Source organism: Falco naumanni, chromosome 4, assembly GCF_017639655.2.
Source record: "Falco naumanni isolate bFalNau1 chromosome 4, bFalNau1.pat, whole genome shotgun sequence".
NCBI classification, from domain to species: Eukaryota; Metazoa; Chordata; class Aves; order Falconiformes; family Falconidae; genus Falco; species Falco naumanni.
Window position 1 is genome coordinate 28,349,727 of NC_054057.1, and position 18,528 is coordinate 28,368,254.

Sequence of the window (18,528 nt, forward strand, 5' to 3'; positions counted from 1 at the left end):
CTGTAACATGTGTTTTGCATCAGTATTAGAAAGAAAAGTCTTAAAACTGTTGAACTCTATAACAAATCCACTGACAGTGGAATTCATAAAATGAAATCTCAGATCAGAGGAAACGGAGAAAAGGTGTCCTGATTCATTTAAAATCTTACCGAGACTTTACAAAGCCATGTTATCTACAAGTACTGCTAATAATAAGGACCAGAACAAAGGAGAGATGTCAACTTACAAGGGAATTGTGTATTTTCGAAAAGGCGGAGGACCCATTGATGTAGGTGAGAAAGAGAGAGACAGAGTTATAAACAGCTCCTTAAGAAGCACGCAGAACAAGGCTACTGCTGCCTACTCAGCCGAGGACACCAGCTATAAATCCTTGCATCAAATAAAACACAAAACCCAAACGCTGCCAGTGTGCCGCTTCCCTAACCATGGGAAGAGAGTCTATGAATTAGAGCTATATTTGAATTAAACAAGAGATAAAGAAGAGCTAATAGTTTACCCAGTGCTTCTTACTAGCAGAGAGCTATCGCCATCCTCTCTGTTTGTTTCTGGGCTGCTTTAGAAATCCTGAGTGACAGATCATTCACAAAGGGACACCATTCCTGACATTATTTTTTTAAAAAATATAATTATTCCTCTGTTGAGCTTCTTTCTTGACTTTCTGTTAATATTTAAGCTAGCATTTAAAAATTATTTTTATTCATCTAGGACTTGAATAACACCCACACACAAAACATCAGAAAGCCCTAATTCAGTGAAGCAGTTCACCACATTGAGGTAATCTAGCCATTTTAGAGATGTTACCGGGTTCTTTGTGAGTTAACCCTTGTCAGAAAAAAAGGATGACTCACTGGAGACCAGGCAGGATGGGACATACACTAGGTGTGGTAGACAGGAATGTTACTAGACAGGTTGTGACATTAACGACAGCAGCAAAATCAGCTCACACTAAATGTGATCTAGGATGCCCCAAAGTATGACGTTTTACAGAAGTTTTTTGAAGTAGTAAGGTGAACCAAGTGATTTTTATTAGACCAGGAAGTGTTCAGGGTTGTCAGAACTAGCATGAGCACTTGCCGGATTTATTACTTCAAATTATTGTTTTGAAGTTCCCCTCCTTATTTATCTGCATGCAGCTGTGGGCCCCTGCAAGGTGTGTTTATTGCCAAGACGTGGAAGCCAAGCGCTAAGCCTGGAGATCTGCTAGCTGTAACACTGAGATGATTCCTACAGCTGTGTGGGTATCACCATGCAGCAGCCCTGTACCTCCTGAGCCTGATGTTTTGTTCAAGAAAAAAACTGTCCATCTTCATCAGGCTGGAAGTTGCGTTTGGGTTCCCTTTTCTCCTAATTACACTTATTTTGGGGGCAGCAAGCTACTATCAGTGCTGGCAGGCCAGGAGCCAAATGGGCACTTTGAGCTGAGCTGCGGGTATGTCTGCACAGCCCGATGAGTTAGCCCAGTACTCCACGCAGGCCAGCCAGATTTGCTGAGGAGCAGGGCACATCTGGCCAGAGGAAATTACGCTGCAGGCTGGACCTCCTGATACCAGAGGTAGCTCAGCTGGTGTTTTGTACAGCACCACACTGTACTTGCATGAACACCTCCTGTCTTCCCATTGCAAGGCTTGGTTCTTCCAGGTTCAGGGTTCAGTTTGCACGGATAACACCTGTGCTACATCCCTTCTTTAAAAAAAAACTCTAACAGGCCACAACAGAGTCCTGTAACCTCATTTAACTCAGCTTCTACAGACACCAGCTTGCAGCACTTAAGGCTAAACAAGTATCTTGCTATCCTTGCCAGAGATCTGGAGTTATTTACTGGAGATCCTTGTATTCCTGGTACTATGTTTTATTACTATTGCACAGAGCGTACCACATACCTTGGGGAGCAGTAAATGCTACTGCAGGAAGTGCATCAGCACACGGTTCTGCGAGTCTCACCGGAGACATCATTACATAGCCAGATGTCCAGCCAGGATCACCTTTGGTGGGTCACTCACCAGCAAACCGTGAGGGTGCCCAAGGTCCCAGATCATACTGCCAACCTGAGGGAGTCAAACACCTTGAGTGACAGCTGAAAATTCATGTACAGTTCAGCCCTTACAACCTTGAACCCTCTATGGACTGCTGGAGGATCTGCAATCCCTGAAGCGCTTTCTGTAACTCAGCCCTGCAGTTTTACTCAGACACCATACATACTATTCATTTTAAAACAGCCAGTTTTGACATATTAGGACCATGTTAAAAACAGCCCCGATCTACATAGCTGCCACCGCTTGCCTTCCCCCTTCCTTGTCTGCTTGATCTGCTCTTGGGGGGGATCAATGACATCCCCATATGTAATGCCAGCTCAAGCAGCTTCTGTGGTGTCTCCCAGTCCTCTTCACCTTTCCCTTCATCCCACCTCCCACGTTCATGTACTGTTCCTGACAACCCTCAGTAATCACACAGTTAAATTAGACCCCATTCCAAGACCCCACAGGGCTCCCAAAATCACATCCACCGTCCTTCCCCCTTGGCCAGAGCTTCCCACACCGCTTTGCAAGTCCTCATACCAACAGCTAGTTTCTTTACCCTTTGGAAATTTTCCTTTCCCCTGATCTCCAGCCCTCTGAAAACGACTTTGGATCAAAACACCTCTTCCAGGTTTCAGCTAGCATGTTACAGTTAGTGACTCCATGCTTCTGATCTGCCAAAGTCAAGCTTCAGCCTGTGTCAGCAAACTGAGCATCCTTCTTTCACGTCAGAGCATTCTGCAGTACAGCTGTTCCCGTAACAACTCCATAGCATCAGGCAGAGTTAACAAAGTGTGCCGCAATGGACTTCCTACAGTGTCCTGTAGCAGCAGGGTGATTTCTAACAGAGAAAGTAGAAAAGAAGCTACTTCCAAAGAATATGATACACTAACTTGCCCATGTCATACCTTATACTTACCTCTTCATACCTCCGCATCTCTAGAACTGCCTTGCTTCAGGCTATGCCAAACACTATCTGAAAAACTCTTCCAATAGTATTTCTGCTATGACAAAGCAGTTTATTAAAACCAGGAGAACACTCATTTCAATACCTGTTTCAGATTCTACTTAGCAGATTCTACAATGTTGCTCAAATGCACCAGTTGTTGAATGGGAAACTGGAAGCATACGGCCGAGGTTTAGACTTGTCTGTACTCCTGGGCAGGAGTCAGAGGGGACCAGAGGGGCAGGAATTTTGTGGGAGGGCTCAGGAATTGAGATAAGGGGACAAACCCCACCACACTTGTATTCAAAACTTTGAAACAGAAGGAGGAGACAGCTGAGGACTTTAGGATAATATCACAGCCTGTAGTTGCTGGCAGGATTTCACAGGGCTCGGGGAGTGAAAGGGGGTAAAAGAACCAGCTGGGACAGAGCCACTTTCAGCACAGGCAATGGCAACAGCTAATGAAGGACAACAGGAACTGAAAGGAATCATTAAGAACTCCGACATTTTATTGGCGAGTTTGACATCTGGTTAAACGATGTGTACGTTTGAAGCTTGACATCCAGTAGCTCTCGTATACAAACCACCACGGTACAGCACAGCAAATTCAGAGGGCTGAAGGAAAAGTCATTTCAATGCTGCAAGCTCCCAGGAGCAGGGCAGGCAGCTGCAGGCGAGCAGGTTAGCTGGGAGGGATGGGAGGGGGATGGGGGGACAGCGCAAGACACCCAGCTCTAGGCATCTGCCTTCTCTAGCTCAAATTAACCAGCTAATTTCTCCAGGCGCGCTCCATAGAAACAAGCATCTCCAGAGGGTGATTCACTGCACGCTGTTACACTGCTCTCTGCAGAGCTCCTGTGAATCTCTTCCCTGTTTCTTTGAGGAATACTGCTCTCGCCAGCAACTGCAGTGTGCCCGGGGAGACGTGGTGGCTAAGTTTGATTATCCTACAGATGGGGAGTGGGAATCTCCCTTTTCTTTGCCCTCCCTCCTCAGCTACCCATGGTGAATTAGCATGTAAACAAGTGGTGTTCGCCCCATGTTCACAGCTGAGGAGTTAGTCAAGAAACAGAATCTCGCATGTGCTGTCATACACAGCAGATTCTCATTTCAGTTGCATCCCAGATGGACTTTTTGCACTGTACCACAAACCCAGTTTTTCCCCTCATACAGCAGCAGATCTGCCCAGGCAATGCCCGTCACATCGGTAATGAAGTCCCCGGGAATGCTCAGGAAGGCGCCCATTTGGGCTGACACACGTGTGATCCGCCTGCATGGATGTGCCGCCAGCCCACATGGGTTTCAATCCATTGCAGCCAATAGGAAGATTTTCACTTATTTTAACAGGTAGATCTAAACAAATTTCACATGCAGAATTAATTAACTTATCAAGCTCCAGTTGCTCCTAAAAAATTGGGGAAAAAAACCAGTCTTTCCTTCCCTGTTTCCAACTAACTGAGCTGTATCCAGCTTCTGAATTAACATGAAAGGAAGACTTTTTTCCCATCAATACTGACTGGCTGTATTTATGTATACATACACAACATATATGCTCCTTTATTAAAAAACTGCCCAAGTCACAACATGGAAAAGAAATGATGGTTCTGTGTCTGAAAGAACAATGGCACAGACTGAAGTCTGCCGCTATATTAGTATAGCACGGACAGATGCTGTAATTAGAAAGTGAAAGGCAAACAGAGGAGCTGTTCGTAGTTTCGCATGCTGGTTAGTCTTCTCGTAAAACTAAAACGCTTCTTTAGGGAAGTGATAGTCTTCATACATGACCCTGAGACTACTGTAAAATGTTAAACCACAGGTGTCATACACCATAACCACACAACTATACTTGCAAAATGCTCCATTTTCTACAGTTCCATTCTAATTTTATCACTATTTCTAATGAATTCCACTGTTTCAAGGAGCACAGTAGTTATTTTTTTCTTAAAAGTTATTTTTAGCAGTAATCCATTCACATGCTGAATTAGATACAAAACATAAATGGACAGCAATATGCTGCTCCAGTACAAAAACAGAAAAATATTTAGATTCAGTAGAAAGCAGGCAGATGATGCATTAGTTTAATGTACTGTTTCAACCTCTGCTGGAAAAAGATTTCTGTGTTGGCACAGGACACCAGAGAAATTGAGTGAACTCAACATGGCAAGAGACAAGATTTTTCCTTCTATTGTGGTTTGATACCAATATAGAATCTATTTGAAGGTAGATGATCTCTAATATAAAAAAACAACCAAAACCCAAACCAAAACAACCCCCAATAAAACCAAACCAGCACCATAACTAACTAGAGCAAACACACAGAACAATTTGGGACATCTGGAAGAAATGTCAGGACTGTGGTGGCACAAATTCTGCAGATCAAGAGGTGCAAGGCTTACCTAGAACTTCATTCTAGCTAATACTACATGAATATTACTAAACCAGACACGTCTCATTTTCAGATGTACCTAGAGGGAGAAAAAAAAACAACGCAGGAGGAAAAATTGTATCTAGTAATTGCAGTCCTCCAGGATCTGCTCTCAGGGACATTTCCAAGCGAACCACAGGAAAGCTTGCTGCTGCTAGGTTCCTCTCTGCCTGGAAGGACGGCAATGCGTCGGAGCAGAGTAACATTGCTTTTTTTCTGGTGCAAATCAGAAGGCATGGGGTATAGCCCAGGCTATCCAGCCTACCCAGAGAGCCTAGGAATCACAATTAGTCAGAAAGAAAGAAGAAAAAAAACCACCCAGAAACAGGAACTGCTTTCATGGCAACGGTGAGCTCTAGCCCTACAGCTTTCCCGTCTGCCGCGCTCCTCCTTCCCTAAGAGCAGTTTCAGGAACAGATATTCTCCAGCTGTTCACAGTGCTGTTGGATCACCTCGGCAAGGTCAAGACACCGCAAAATTCGCCATTTCTCAGCAGCCAGCTCCTCCTTGGATACCTGGCCCAGCAGTTTTTTGGCAAAGAGGTTCTGATCCTGCATGAAAAGGCCCACAGCAGACCTTGGGGCTTGAGGGAAGTTCTCCATGCAACCACTTGTGAAACAGAAGTTGATTTTCTTTTCACGTCTCATCCCTGGTCCCCTTTCTTCAATCCAAGTCAGAGGTCTAGCATAGAGAAGCAGGGAAAAAGAAGTGTATTTATGAAGAAATGGAAACAACAGTTTCAGTTTATGATTATTTTTTTCTCAGCATTTACAGAAAACACCCTAATAAATGCAGCATTTATAAATCTCAGTCATTGCATATTCAGGTAAGATGTTCTGACCAACATGCCTTGTGGTTACGGAGTTGAACACCAGGTAATAGTCTTAACTGCCACTGCTTCATGCTGTGACCTTCAGCACACCATCTAAGGTCTCTCCAGCTTTGTCTTCCCTACGCACAAAGAAAAGCCAGCAACGTCTGGCCATCTCACAGGGAAGAGGGAAGTTTAATCAGTTTGTTTGTGGACTTGGATGACAAGTGCAGTTAAACATCCTAATACTTTGTGCATGACTCCATCACGGCTAAATTCACAAGACCCTCAATGTCTAGTCATTCTCCAGCAAGGATAAGTTTACATCACTTGGGGACATCACAATGACTCAGGCGTTACTGCGTGAGCCGAACACCACTCCTTTAGGACACGCTGGACAGACAGCAAGTTCACGCATGCAGACACTAGTGTCCACACTCTCTGAACATTTCAAATACATTTCTTTCTCTTCACTGGGAGCACTAAATTGATCTTGGAGATTACACCAGAAGATGTCAGTTTTGCCCGTTTCAGCCACACAGGCTCTCAGGCAGGTCTTTCTTAACCGGAGCAAAGTGCTGGCTTATGCTAACATGACAGCCACAGTCTCCAGGCCAAGCATTGGCAGTGGCATCTATCAACTCACATAGCTCACAGGTCCTCACGCCTTCCTCCCCAGCTTCCCAGATGGGCCAAGGAAAGAGGAGCCATGGGACATGCTGCATGACTTCAGGGGTCTTAACAGACTTGCCGGCCCAAACCTGCAAATGCTTGCAGAGGCTTTGAAGAACGGCCCTCAGCACTGGCCACAGCCACGACCCTCCTTTCCTGCTCTTTCGTCAGCTGCCTAGAACTTGCCATTACCTTTCTGCAGCTCATTCATCAGCACTCACTACTGCCTGTGTTTAGAGGATGCACATTATTTTTCTTACTTGGTTATTGATGGCCCCTCTACAGTCCTTTATGGCCCACTTTAGTCTGCCACTCACAAATTATGAGGGCATCAATAGCATGGAAGAATAAATTCTGTCTCCAAGTACTGCCCGTTAAATCTTCAACATCATTAGATCTGGAAAGAAAGTCCTTGTCAGTCTACCCTGAACACATTCTGCAGAGCACTCAGCTTAAGGATTCTGCACCTCTCATCTTTTATGCTTTAAGATCCAGCTTCTATATTCACATCATCGTATCAATTATTCTTTGCTCACCTGTACTGCCACACATACCCCCTACAAATTAAGCATGGCCAGATTAACCTGAATGAACAGAATAAAAAAAACCAAAAACTGGAGGGATGGCAGGGGGAAGACACAAATCACAGCCTTCAAGAACGCATTGAAAAAAATCCTCAGAGAATTAATAAATGCAAAAGACACCACGCACTTCAGGAAGTCCCAAGGCTGTGCTGCTGCAGGCCTGAAGGGTGCTTGAGGGCCATGTCAGCTCTGTGTTTTCTGTGTTCTCATCTGCCTCCCCCGAGGTGGCAGCTGCAGACCTTGGCCAGAGGCAGGCCGGGGAGCAAGCTGGGGTTTGCCCTGACTTGACAGAGCCAGATGTACCTTCTTATGGTAGCAAACCACCACAGAGGGGTTTTGGGCCACTGTTATTCAAAGCTGCTTTATCTCAGGTAGGCAGGTATGCAGAAACCACTGGGCAGGCACAGGCAAAGATCTCTACCATACAGCAGTGGAGAGTCCACGATGCGATCCAAAACAAGCCATGTCAATGCAGGGTCACCTCCCTGGGGTGATCTAGAGCAGATGCACACCAATGATCAGGCTCGAGCATATACCTTCTTCTGCTCTAGCTTGGGGAAGCCACTGAACCAGAAGCACAATCATGCAGATTGGGCAAAATTTAATCAAAATGATTAAAATGACTGATTTAGATCAGTGAGCAGGAAAATGTTGGGTTTACTAATAGATTTATCTTCTTCTGCAATTGGATTTGTAGTTATTTTCCCAAAGAGAGGTCGATTCTACTTGATTTGGCAACCAAAATGTATTAACAACAACTTCTACACTAAAATTAGTCCCTTTTTTGCTGTAAAAGATACATATTTTGCAAGCCTGCACATTATTTAAGCAATTTTGGAGCTTAAGAACCAGGTTTGTATTTGATGTCAGAAACTGTGAAGGGCTGCTGGTTTTTTAACAGATAATTTACCCATTTTCATTAAAGATTTTTATCAAAGTGTTATCTGGCTATGGATGCAGTTAGTTATCTAGAAGTGTTAGTAGTGTTACTTAGAAGCAAAAAATGCAGCACTGCTGGCAGCTGAACAAAGCCACATTAAACATGTTGGACAGTAGAGAAGGGAAAGAAAGTTTAACTGAACGCCGACAAACCGCTTTTGTACTGCCTTTTTACAAAGCAAGCACTACCTGCAGTGAAGAAACTAGTAAGACTTCCTATGGTCATTCTGTCTTTCCAGATTCAGACTGGTGAAGCTCTCCTCGCTACATTTTATTCAGAGATTGGAAAAGACTCCGCTTTTCTGATTCTCTGTTTCCCCCAATAATGAGTGGTCCTAGCTGGACCGTGCTAGCTCAATAAACCAAAATGAAGCGAACACACTTTGTACCTGCAGAAGAATTAAAGTGGTTTCATGCCTGAAAGAATTTTGGGTTCACTCAGCTTAATATTTTATGCAGCAGCTTCTGCAGAAAGCATGTATTAGATGATTTGTTATGCATGTTCAATGTGAAGCTATTATTAAACTTTTTAAGCTTAAATCTCAATAAAAACAATAAAATAATTTCAAATGTTTATTGCCAGAATATGTGTTCAGAAAGTGTCTTCAATTTCTTTTAAACATCTTCCTTTTCACACTTTGAAAACGCCAATATTTTTTATTTACCATGCAATCAAAAAGAGCCTACCTTACCTTGGCTGGGAATTAAGCAATTAGACCCTAACCCTAGTTAACATCAAGAGAGACATTGCCCATATCATTACCTCTCCAGCTCACACTACAAATTCATTTTTGACATTTACTGAAATCAAGCTCTGTAATCCTGGGACAGGAACTGCAGTCCCAAACCAGCTGTGCTGTCAACAGAGGTTTGGCTTTGCCTGGATTGCTCAATGTTTTATCACAGAGAGGCTGTCAGCTCAACTGTCTTGGAAACACAACAGAGGCAGAGGTCATCTCGCAGAAAGCTCCGTGTCAGGCATTAACACACACCTCCAAAATCCACCCAGAGACAGACTATAGCCTTTGCACAAATCCCTGCTTAACAAGCAGGATGCAGGCTCCTGCATTCTGCACCTGCTGTATTTTCCAAGGCAGCAAATAGGCTGAATTAACCTGATTTCTCAAGGTTAGTGTATTCATGTATTTCGAAAACGGATGGGATAGCTCTCAGGAAAGGTGAGGTGCAGACCTTTCCCCATCCTTCAGCAAAATAAAGGTTTTGCAAATTAGAGCCGTAACACTGCCACCATTACCGCTGGGCCATAACTTCACCTGATGGAGAGCGGGCCAAACTCTCTGCCACCGTAACTCCACTGACGTCAGTGGGGGAAGGTCAGCAGGAAATATGGCCCTGCCACCGAACAGAACACAGGAACGCTATGTAACTTTCCAGCCAGCGTAAATTATCCCAGAGGCATAAAGCTGACAGTCCCCAAGGTCATTAAAATGCCCATGGTGACAAAACACTTACTGATCCGCACAAATAGATAGCAGTGGGCTAAGAAAAGCAGGTATCAGTTAGTGGTGCAGAGCAGGAAAACAGCAGGAATCCAGAAACAGTTCTGTGCCTAGCAAAGATCGTATCGAGCAGCCAAGGACTACCTACGAGAAACGCTTAAGCCACCCGCTAGTTCCACCTGCTGGAATTAGTTCCAAATCTCACTCTGTATAGATCTTTACAGCTGCTCGTGTTACTGGCAAATTGCTAAGCGGGTAAACAGAGCCTGTATACAGAGTTCTGTCCTCTCTCAACTGCATTTTAAAAGGAATTGGAAATGTTTTTTTTATTTAAAGAGAGAGGAATCATTGCTAAGCCAAGATGCTAATCCCAGGATAAACTGCAGTGGGCTCTGTAGGACTGGCTGATAAAATGTTTAAATAGACCCACGGTGAAACTAACAGTTCAAATGAGCTCTGTATTCACTCCCAAAACAGCTAGTCCATAAGGTTATTACTTTTTTTAACTAAATCTAAAATTCTTAAAGAAGCAAGCATTCATGTTTGGTGGTTTTTTTCTTTTTTGTTGTTAGGTGGTTTGTTTTTTTTGTTTGCTTGTTTAAGTGTTCCAGCAGTATGTGTGCCACAAAGAAGGCTAATTTATTAAAAAGATAGGCCAGAACATTTTCCTACAGGGTCTTATTTTCCCCTGCTCTCCCTAGTCTTCTTGTACACCTCTTGTCATATGCCTGTGAGTGGGTCATCTGTCTCAGGAGGCAGAGCGTGTTATTTGGAAAAACAGGAAAAAAAAGGAGTGAAGGGAAAGGAACAAGTTGTCCCATCACCATTCCTGCCTCCTAGGAAACATAGAGAACTTGGGTAACTTCTCTGTACCTTTTCATGTCAGACAATTCTCAAGTTGCATCTATAGCATGCAGTAAACTGTCATCATGAGTAACTTCAACCTATCTGAAAGGACTTGACCTGAATGGGGATGTCCCAGAATGACAAAACCGGAGAGTTTCCGGCAAAATACACCACCAGGCTTTTGACCAAGTTGAGTACTCAATCCACAATATGAAACACTGATGATTTACTTCATGGTCATCTAATATTTAAAAATATACTATTTCACAGCAAGGCCATTAAAAATACATTACTCGATAGCAAGGCTATTGTTATCATATAATAAAAGGGAGATCAAACTCATTATTATAAAATGCATCAAAAGAATTGTCTGCAAGAAAGTCATAGTGCAATGACTGGAGAAAATGACAAGTAATCCTGGCTGCTGGATTCTCACTCAAGTCTGACACACCCATGCAACAAAAACAAAAAGACAAGAAACGTGAAACAGGCTGTTGTCCTGCTCAGGGAGGGAATAAAAAAATTAAGGTAACTTCAGGACTGCATATTAGGCATTAATCAAGAGCAAGCTTTGTGTGTTGGCCTTTCAATAGTTTATTATAATTCTGCTTGAAATGTGTAATTTTCTCTTAACTTCCAGCTAGTAATGCATACTAGCACAAGCATGATAGTGCTATAAGCTAAGTATTATGTTTTTTCAAACTTTTTCGAACAGTCATATGCTTTCAACCTTTGAAGGAAGGTTAGCTTTCAATGTACATGTAGCTAGTATGTCTGATACTAAAAAAATACGCTGCCTCTGAACAATTTTTTAGAGTGCGAGAGAAGGGTCTTTCAGTCCAGGGCATCGTAAAACGCTTTGTCGACCTATTCCTATGCCCAGACATGAGAAAAGAGCTTTTAAACGTCCTTTACGTTTAACGTGTTCTTCAGCAGACATTGTTTGGTGTGGCACTGTTACCATCATTCCTATAGGAAGCACTTCCAGGTCTGTTTCTCTTGTACGCTTTCCGGCCCGCATCCACCCAGTCTGCTTCCACAAGAGGAAGGGAGGATGCAGAACTCCTGCAGACAATACCTGAGGAGCCTGGTTCACCTGCTGCCACCGCCATTACTCACTTCTTGTTCGCAGTCTGAAAGTGAACAGTCATTCTGGAATAATTCTTATCCCTCTGCTTTTCTCTGGTGGCAGAGGTAACAGTGAGGTCTCCAAAGAGGTCAATCAGCCAGGTCAGTCGGGCAATTCCACTGAAAGCTGGGAATCCTGTTTTGTTTTCATCGAGGACGCTACCTGGTGCAACAGCAACAGACGGTATTGAGAAACAGGAAAGAGAATAATGCCCTCTGCATAGGAAAGGCTAAAGAAACTGGAGTTGCAGGCTTAAAGGCTGCGGTGTAGAAAGGCCACGAGTGGATGGACTGAGTAGGAAAGTCAACAAACATAGTCAACCTTGAAATGGATCAACTGGTGAGCTATGACAGAGAAGGCTGTACAAAGCACATATACAGCAAACCCTTCAGGATGTGTTGAGGACAGAAGGGTCTACGTGGAGTCAATAAGGGAATAAAGTAGAGAGAAAACAATGGTTTGAAAATCTCTCCAATCTCTTCTGGGGCTAGGCACCAGTAAGGAAGACTAAAGGTCCCCACTACAAACTGGGACACTTCCTCAGAGCTCACCCTCCTCTCTGAGACCAACACGAGTAAGAAATTGGTCACTACCACCAAAGTACACAGGGGTGAAGAAGTGCCCTCTCCTCCACACAAGGCATGGGCTTGTGCTCTCCACCAGACAGCAGGAAGAGATTAGCAAAGCAACAGTCCGTGGAAGACAACCATTAAAGGCAAAGGTGTTTTCCAGACAGTTTTATAATGTCATGGAAATGCCTAGAACAGATACCTGTGTCTTTAGTCAGTTTATAGACAGACTCTCATCTAAAAGGGCTGAATGAAGCCTGGAAAGACCGATGTCCCTGTGGAGCAGGCAGACAAATCCAGACGGACTTCGACTTCCTCACAGCTACTGACCTGTGAAATGCAATGTTCCCTTCACCAGGTCTTTCCCAGCCACCTCTTTTTTCAGCTGCTTGTACTCTTCCGTCAGAAGCTCAATGTGCTCCACATGGAGTATTTTACCTGCCATTAAAAAAAACAAATCAAAACAAAACAACCAACCACACCAAACATCAGGACAGGTGAAATAGGAGCTTCCTGAGTGAATCAAAGGCACATCTAGGCAGTAAAATAGCTTCACCAGCCACCAGTGGAAACTCAGTTAGAAATGTTCTCACACATGGCTGGCAAAATGATGTCATGAAGAAAATCAAACACCTGAGTTGAGGTGTCTATCTGGGTTAAGGATTTTCAGGAGACAACAAAGAGAGAGACTGCAGGAACGGTAGCCACCATGTTTAACAGAAACCCTGTAGTGAAACCCAACACCCAGTTATGGCCGAAACATGAGTCTTCAAAGTAAAAGATGGATTAATTCTTGGACCCTTTCCCCTCACATTTCCTTGTTCTGCATTTTTCCTCCCAGGGTAGTAGGAAAGACAAAGGAGAGGGGGAAAATATAGCTTAATACCCAGACCCAGATTGTAACAATACGTTAAAGAGTACCTCCCTCCATTGCAATTAATTGGGCTACTTGGGAACAGAGGCTATCTGATACTTGTTGAACGTGGCCCTCATTCAATGTGTGTTTTTCTGGAAGGTTTCCAGGAGAGTCAGTTTAGGCTGCTGACAGTAACTACTGCTGCTTCAAGAGAAGAGGCATAAATTCTGCTTAATGGGAAGCCATTTGGCAAGCAACAAGGCACTAAGTGGTGTTGGTAGAGGAAAACAGCAAAGCAGAAATCCTATACCTCCGGTGTTTTAGGACAAAAGTCACAAAGGAAATTTTTAACAACTAGTGGTATAAATAGTGCAGCTTGTCCAAATGGTTTGTACTCTGCTCCTGCCCATCACTGTTCTTTTCCTTGCAGCCCATACATCCCCACCAGCCTCAACTGAACTGCCAGCTTCTGACCCTTGGCACTGCAATGATGGGACTACATGCTTTCTAGAAATAAAGAGATTTTGCTTAGAGACAAGCTGTCTTTCAGACAGGGATGCCTTGCTGGCCTACCATAGCACGAGAAGCTGTGTGTGACCAGCATCTCACAAATGCTGGAAGCTAGGGGAGCTGTTTCCAGTTTTATTTTCAGGGAGGGAGAGGACAGGGAAGTGCACAAGTCCAATGGCTACACTCATTAAGTGCTTTAGTATCACTGCAACAAAGCTTCCTTCTCTAACTGCATTCTCGGCGTCACCAGCAGAACCCAGCGCTTTGGTGAGGGCAAACGTGCCTTTCCCTTAGCGTCAACATTTGTGTGTTTATTTCCCCATTGGCACATTCTCAAATCCTAGACTGACACATTTCTGACACGGGCATACTCCCTTGTGCATCATGACTAATAGTAGACCGGAGCCCTGCCTTTGAGTGTGATGCTTTTGGTGCTACCCAACAGGTAATAACATCTACACCCTTGAGAACAAACATGTTACCTTTCTGCTCAGCCATCTCCCAGAGCTCATGGGCAGCCTTGGCAGACAAAGCCATGGGGTACTCAACAAGGACATGCTTCCCAGCTTCTAAAAACATTCTGAAAAGGATACAAGATCAGTCTTTAAAAAGTGTATCATCAAAATCATCCCTCTCCACTGTGCAAGCTGCTTCTCATTCCCACAGTCAGCCCCACATGGAGAAATGCACAATGCAAACAAATAAGCGGCAAGTTTCCTAGCAAGGATGGTGTTGTGCTATATCACATATTTAAACACCAGGGTTTTAATTCTCCGTTTTCCACAGAATTCCTTCACTCACCTACAGCAAGTCGCTAAAACGCTGCAGCATTGGGCACTGTAATTTCTAACTTCCAGACACCTGAATCGCTGCAGTGGGGCACTGGAGTGCCCTTCCTCTAAATAATCTGAGAGGAAAGGCTTTAAATCCCGTTTTAAAAGCTGCCTGTCCATCAAACACAGGCCTAGAGGCATGCAATTGGAATTACTTGGGAAATTAGTTCATCTTAAAACCTACTCTCTTCCAGGGCTTATTGGGTGCTTTAGGGAATTTGCCATCATTCACTTCAGGTTTCTAGTCTGGCAATCTATTCTCCAGTGTCTGCATCTTCTCCTGCAACAGCTTTACAACAGGTCTTCTATGCTTCTAAATTACAGGGGAAAGGCAGGGAAAAAGGGAAAAAAAACCATCTCAAAATACCTGATGTTTTCTTCATGGCTTCTGTTCTCTGTGCTGATGAAGGCTGCATGGATCTCTTTGCTTCTTAGAGCATCTTCCAGGCTAATCTGCTTGGCCTCATTAATATTGCCGAAACTTCTCCTGTGTATTTAGCATAAATACAACCAGAGCATAACTATCACAGTCCTTTCTGCCCAACTGCATGGTGTACGGCAGCACTCAGAAATTGTTCTCATGGACCACTGTCTCACTGAGCTCAACAAAGCTAGAACAAAGGCAGCTTGTTATCCAGGAGGGGCATGAGCACTTACAGACAGGAATGGAGCACACGAAAGAACAAAACAGATGGGCCAGTGTGTAGGCAGGGGTATCAGGACAGAAACTGCCCTGCTATTGAAGTGTAAAGTGCTTTTGATTTTGGTGGGGGTTTTTGTTTTGGCGTTTTGTTTTTTAATAAGCATCATTACATACGAGTCTTTAAAAGAGTGAGTTGAAGGAGGACAGTGCTCCTGTGGGAAAACTTCTCCCCAGCATGGTGGGCAACACAGGCAAAAGCACTCAGGTTGTCAGGGCCACGTGCCACTACAAGTACCAACAAGCAGAGGAGGGACAAAGCAGATGCTTGGTTGTGACGGCTCACAGCTTGCAACACACAGCCCACGTAGTGCTAAGCAGCAGGCTCTCTTGGCCACCACCCCGAGCACATCTCCACCTGCAAATGAAACACGCACAGTCCCCCCAAAAGCCCTTTGCATTAGTAAAGACTGGAGGAGACACCTTGAGAGGGTTAAGATAGGTGACAGAGGGTATGACGATAGGCCACAAGCAGGACTTGAAAGCCAAGACAGGTAATGTTTGCATGTGATTGGAATGCAGAGAGGATGGCAACATACCCGAGCAAGCTGTCTGTGAGCTGTGCATTTCAACAGCACTGTTTCTCAACAGAAGTAGTGGAAACCCCATTTTCAGTGTTGTTCAAGGCCGGCTGTAGCGCTAGCAAAGGCGTCAGGGAACTAAGAGTGTATTTGGCAGGGAGATAAACTGGATGACCTAATGGGTCCTTTCAGTCTCAAACTACCCTGACTGCATGATTTAAATATAGCTGGAAAAATACATTCACACAGTCTGAGATCCATGGATGTACTGCCTAACTATTTAAAACCTTTATGCCCTGCCGTTATGGAGCAGACAGTCTAGCAGGAATGCTCAGAGAGAGGTATACGTTACATTTCCACTGCTTCAACTCCAAGAGAAAAACTCTTGCTCTCTAAGAAGCAACCTTACTGTATGTACCAAATTATGGGATTTTCTTTAAAGACAACTACAGGTTCAGCACCTATTTAAAAAAAGAAAATTAGAATTTTATGATGAAGTTGCAGTGTTATGAGCTTTATAACGTGTTTTTGTAAAAAAAAAAACTTTTTTAGAACAATGTAAAACTCCCTGTGTTTTTTAAACATTTCTGCAAATGCCATGTAGACATCAGCTCATGAGTGTAATTATTGTCTGTACCATCCTAAACCTACAGAAAATTTCAGACACAATTGCTTTTTTATTTTTTTTTTTTTTTTTTTTAATCGCACAGATCCTACAGCGAGAACGACTCATAGCTTTTATTTTAGTCATTTCTGCAAGGTATCTCACTATGGTAACCTATTTGTTCCCTCTTGCAAAGCTCTCTGTTCTCATTTCCTAGCTGCCACTCAGAATGACAGGCATATTTGCATAAACTTTCCTTTTTCAGACAGCCTTAATGATAAGAGAAACATTAGACTTCGGATATTCATCCCCTGCCGCCCTCAAATCATAGTCCTCCACATGGGAGTCCTCCACCAGACACAAGAAAAATTACAACATACATACTAAACATGCTGAGATTCCATTTCTAACCTGGATACAAATCCAAAGAGTTTCAAGTGCTCAGAAGGGCTGGAAGGCATCGGATTCATCAAGTCTCGGATTCGTGCTAAGCCAGCAATTCCAACTCCAACCACCACCGTCCCAAACATTTTGTTAACCTGACAAAAGGGAAAAAAAAAAAAGCAACATTTCTTGCTTCTTCAGAGGAGCAGCTGGGAGGGGAGTGAGAGGGTGGATTACTCTTGAACTCTGCTTTCATACAGCCAAACCTTAATCAGAAGTCAGCCAACAGCTAACAGAGATGTGATGCTACAGCCTACTGAGCTCACTCGCATCCCACTGAAAGGTGATCAAGCTGTTCAACCTGTCACAGGAGCGGTCTTGAGACTTGTATTTAACAGCTATTCTATCACACCTCCAGCACAAAGTTCTTCATTTCTGGCTTGTATTTAACAGCTATTCTATCACACCTCCAGCACAAAGTTCTTCCTTTCCACAAATAGAAGGCAGGCTTCAAAAGTGAGACATTCTTCTATTTATATCGCCGCTTCCATGCTGGAAAGGAGCCAAAAGGTTCTGCAAACCCAGCAGAGCTTTATATAAACCCCCCCCTGACTTCCTGAGCACCTGCAGCACTGCCGGGCTGCCGCACAGCCATTCCCAGTGCACGGCAGCATAGCCGGAATGCTTTGGGGCAGGAAGCAAAGAGCATCTTTTCTTCCCCTGTGTTACCACTGGCACATCCTACAACGGCAAGGTCCAACCAACTATCTGGTAATTCAGTCAAGGTGCTTGCTTGACATTTCCATGCACGAAGAAAGCTCTGCCACCTCTCTAATGACAAGCAGCATGTCCTCAAGATTCACATCTCCCAAGCACGCTCCTGCCACAACTGCATCATACGGAGGACAAGTCGGTATTGCCCTCGCTGGCCAGGCTGCTGGGCCACGAGTAATAAATCCTGTTGGGTTTGGGATTTGCCATTGATTTGGGAAAGCACTGGGTAACTGGTGTAACCTTTCAAACCTGCACGATTCCACCACTCTGATGACACTTTGTAATTTTAAGATTTACAGGAGAAACGGCCTAAAACCAAGCAAAGTCATCCCCTCTGCATTTTTTGTTCCTTCCATCCTACGGCAGCACCCCTTCAAACTCTGTTTCTTCCGTTTCAGTGTTCTTCTTCCTGCTGCTGCCAACTCCCTTCACCTGAGCGAACTCTTTGATCGCTTCCATGACTTGGCTGCAGCCCTCCAAATCCTTCTGGGACTTACATGGATAAATGGATGACCCCACTTCACTCCTCCTTGTGCCTCTTGTCTGACAGGATCACAGTGCAGCAGCACAGCCGTAAGTGACTGTTCCGACAGCGCTAGAGATTGAAAGCTGCTAAGGAGTTACATCAACTGGCAGAAATTTTAAGAATAATAATCAAAGAAAGCCCCTCTCCAATCACTTATCATGTCTGGATATTGTTTTTCTATAAGCTTCTGCCTACGTGTATATTCCTGTCAGTGCTGAACTCTGCTTACTTTATACATGCCAAAAGGGTACAAGGGTGAAAAACACAACAGCATGTTTAATACGAAAGAAGAAATAAGTGATATTGGAAGAGTTCTCTAGGTGGATTACGGTGACACGTCATTACCAGACATCTGAGGTGTAACATGACAACGCGGCTCACCAAGGAAGAGAGATGTTTAGGGCTGAGAGGAGGGGAAAGGAAG

At 44.0% G+C, this 18,528-nt stretch overlaps 1 protein-coding gene across 6 annotated transcripts in view; it reads right to left on the reverse strand.

Moving 5' to 3' along the window:
* Positions 1 to 3,449: 3,449 nt before the first annotated feature.
* BLVRA (biliverdin reductase A) overlaps positions 3,450 to 18,528 on the reverse strand; it is a 32,788-nt gene continuing 17,709 nt past the window's right edge. For all 6 annotated transcript variants that reach the window (XM_040589382.1, XM_040589384.1, XM_040589383.1 and 3 more), the window contains 6 exons: positions 16,832 to 16,959; positions 14,963 to 15,082; positions 14,245 to 14,342; positions 12,727 to 12,834; positions 11,818 to 11,989; positions 3,450 to 6,067 (listed from right to left, as the gene is read on the reverse strand). In XM_040589382.1, coding sequence (XP_040445316.1) covers positions 5,794 to 6,067; positions 11,818 to 11,989; positions 12,727 to 12,834; positions 14,245 to 14,342; positions 14,963 to 15,082; positions 16,832 to 16,959 — 900 coding nt within the window. In that variant the 3' untranslated portion in view covers positions 3,450 to 5,793. The remainder of the gene's footprint in view (positions 6,068 to 11,817; positions 11,990 to 12,726; positions 12,835 to 14,244; positions 14,343 to 14,962; positions 15,083 to 16,831; positions 16,960 to 18,528) is intronic.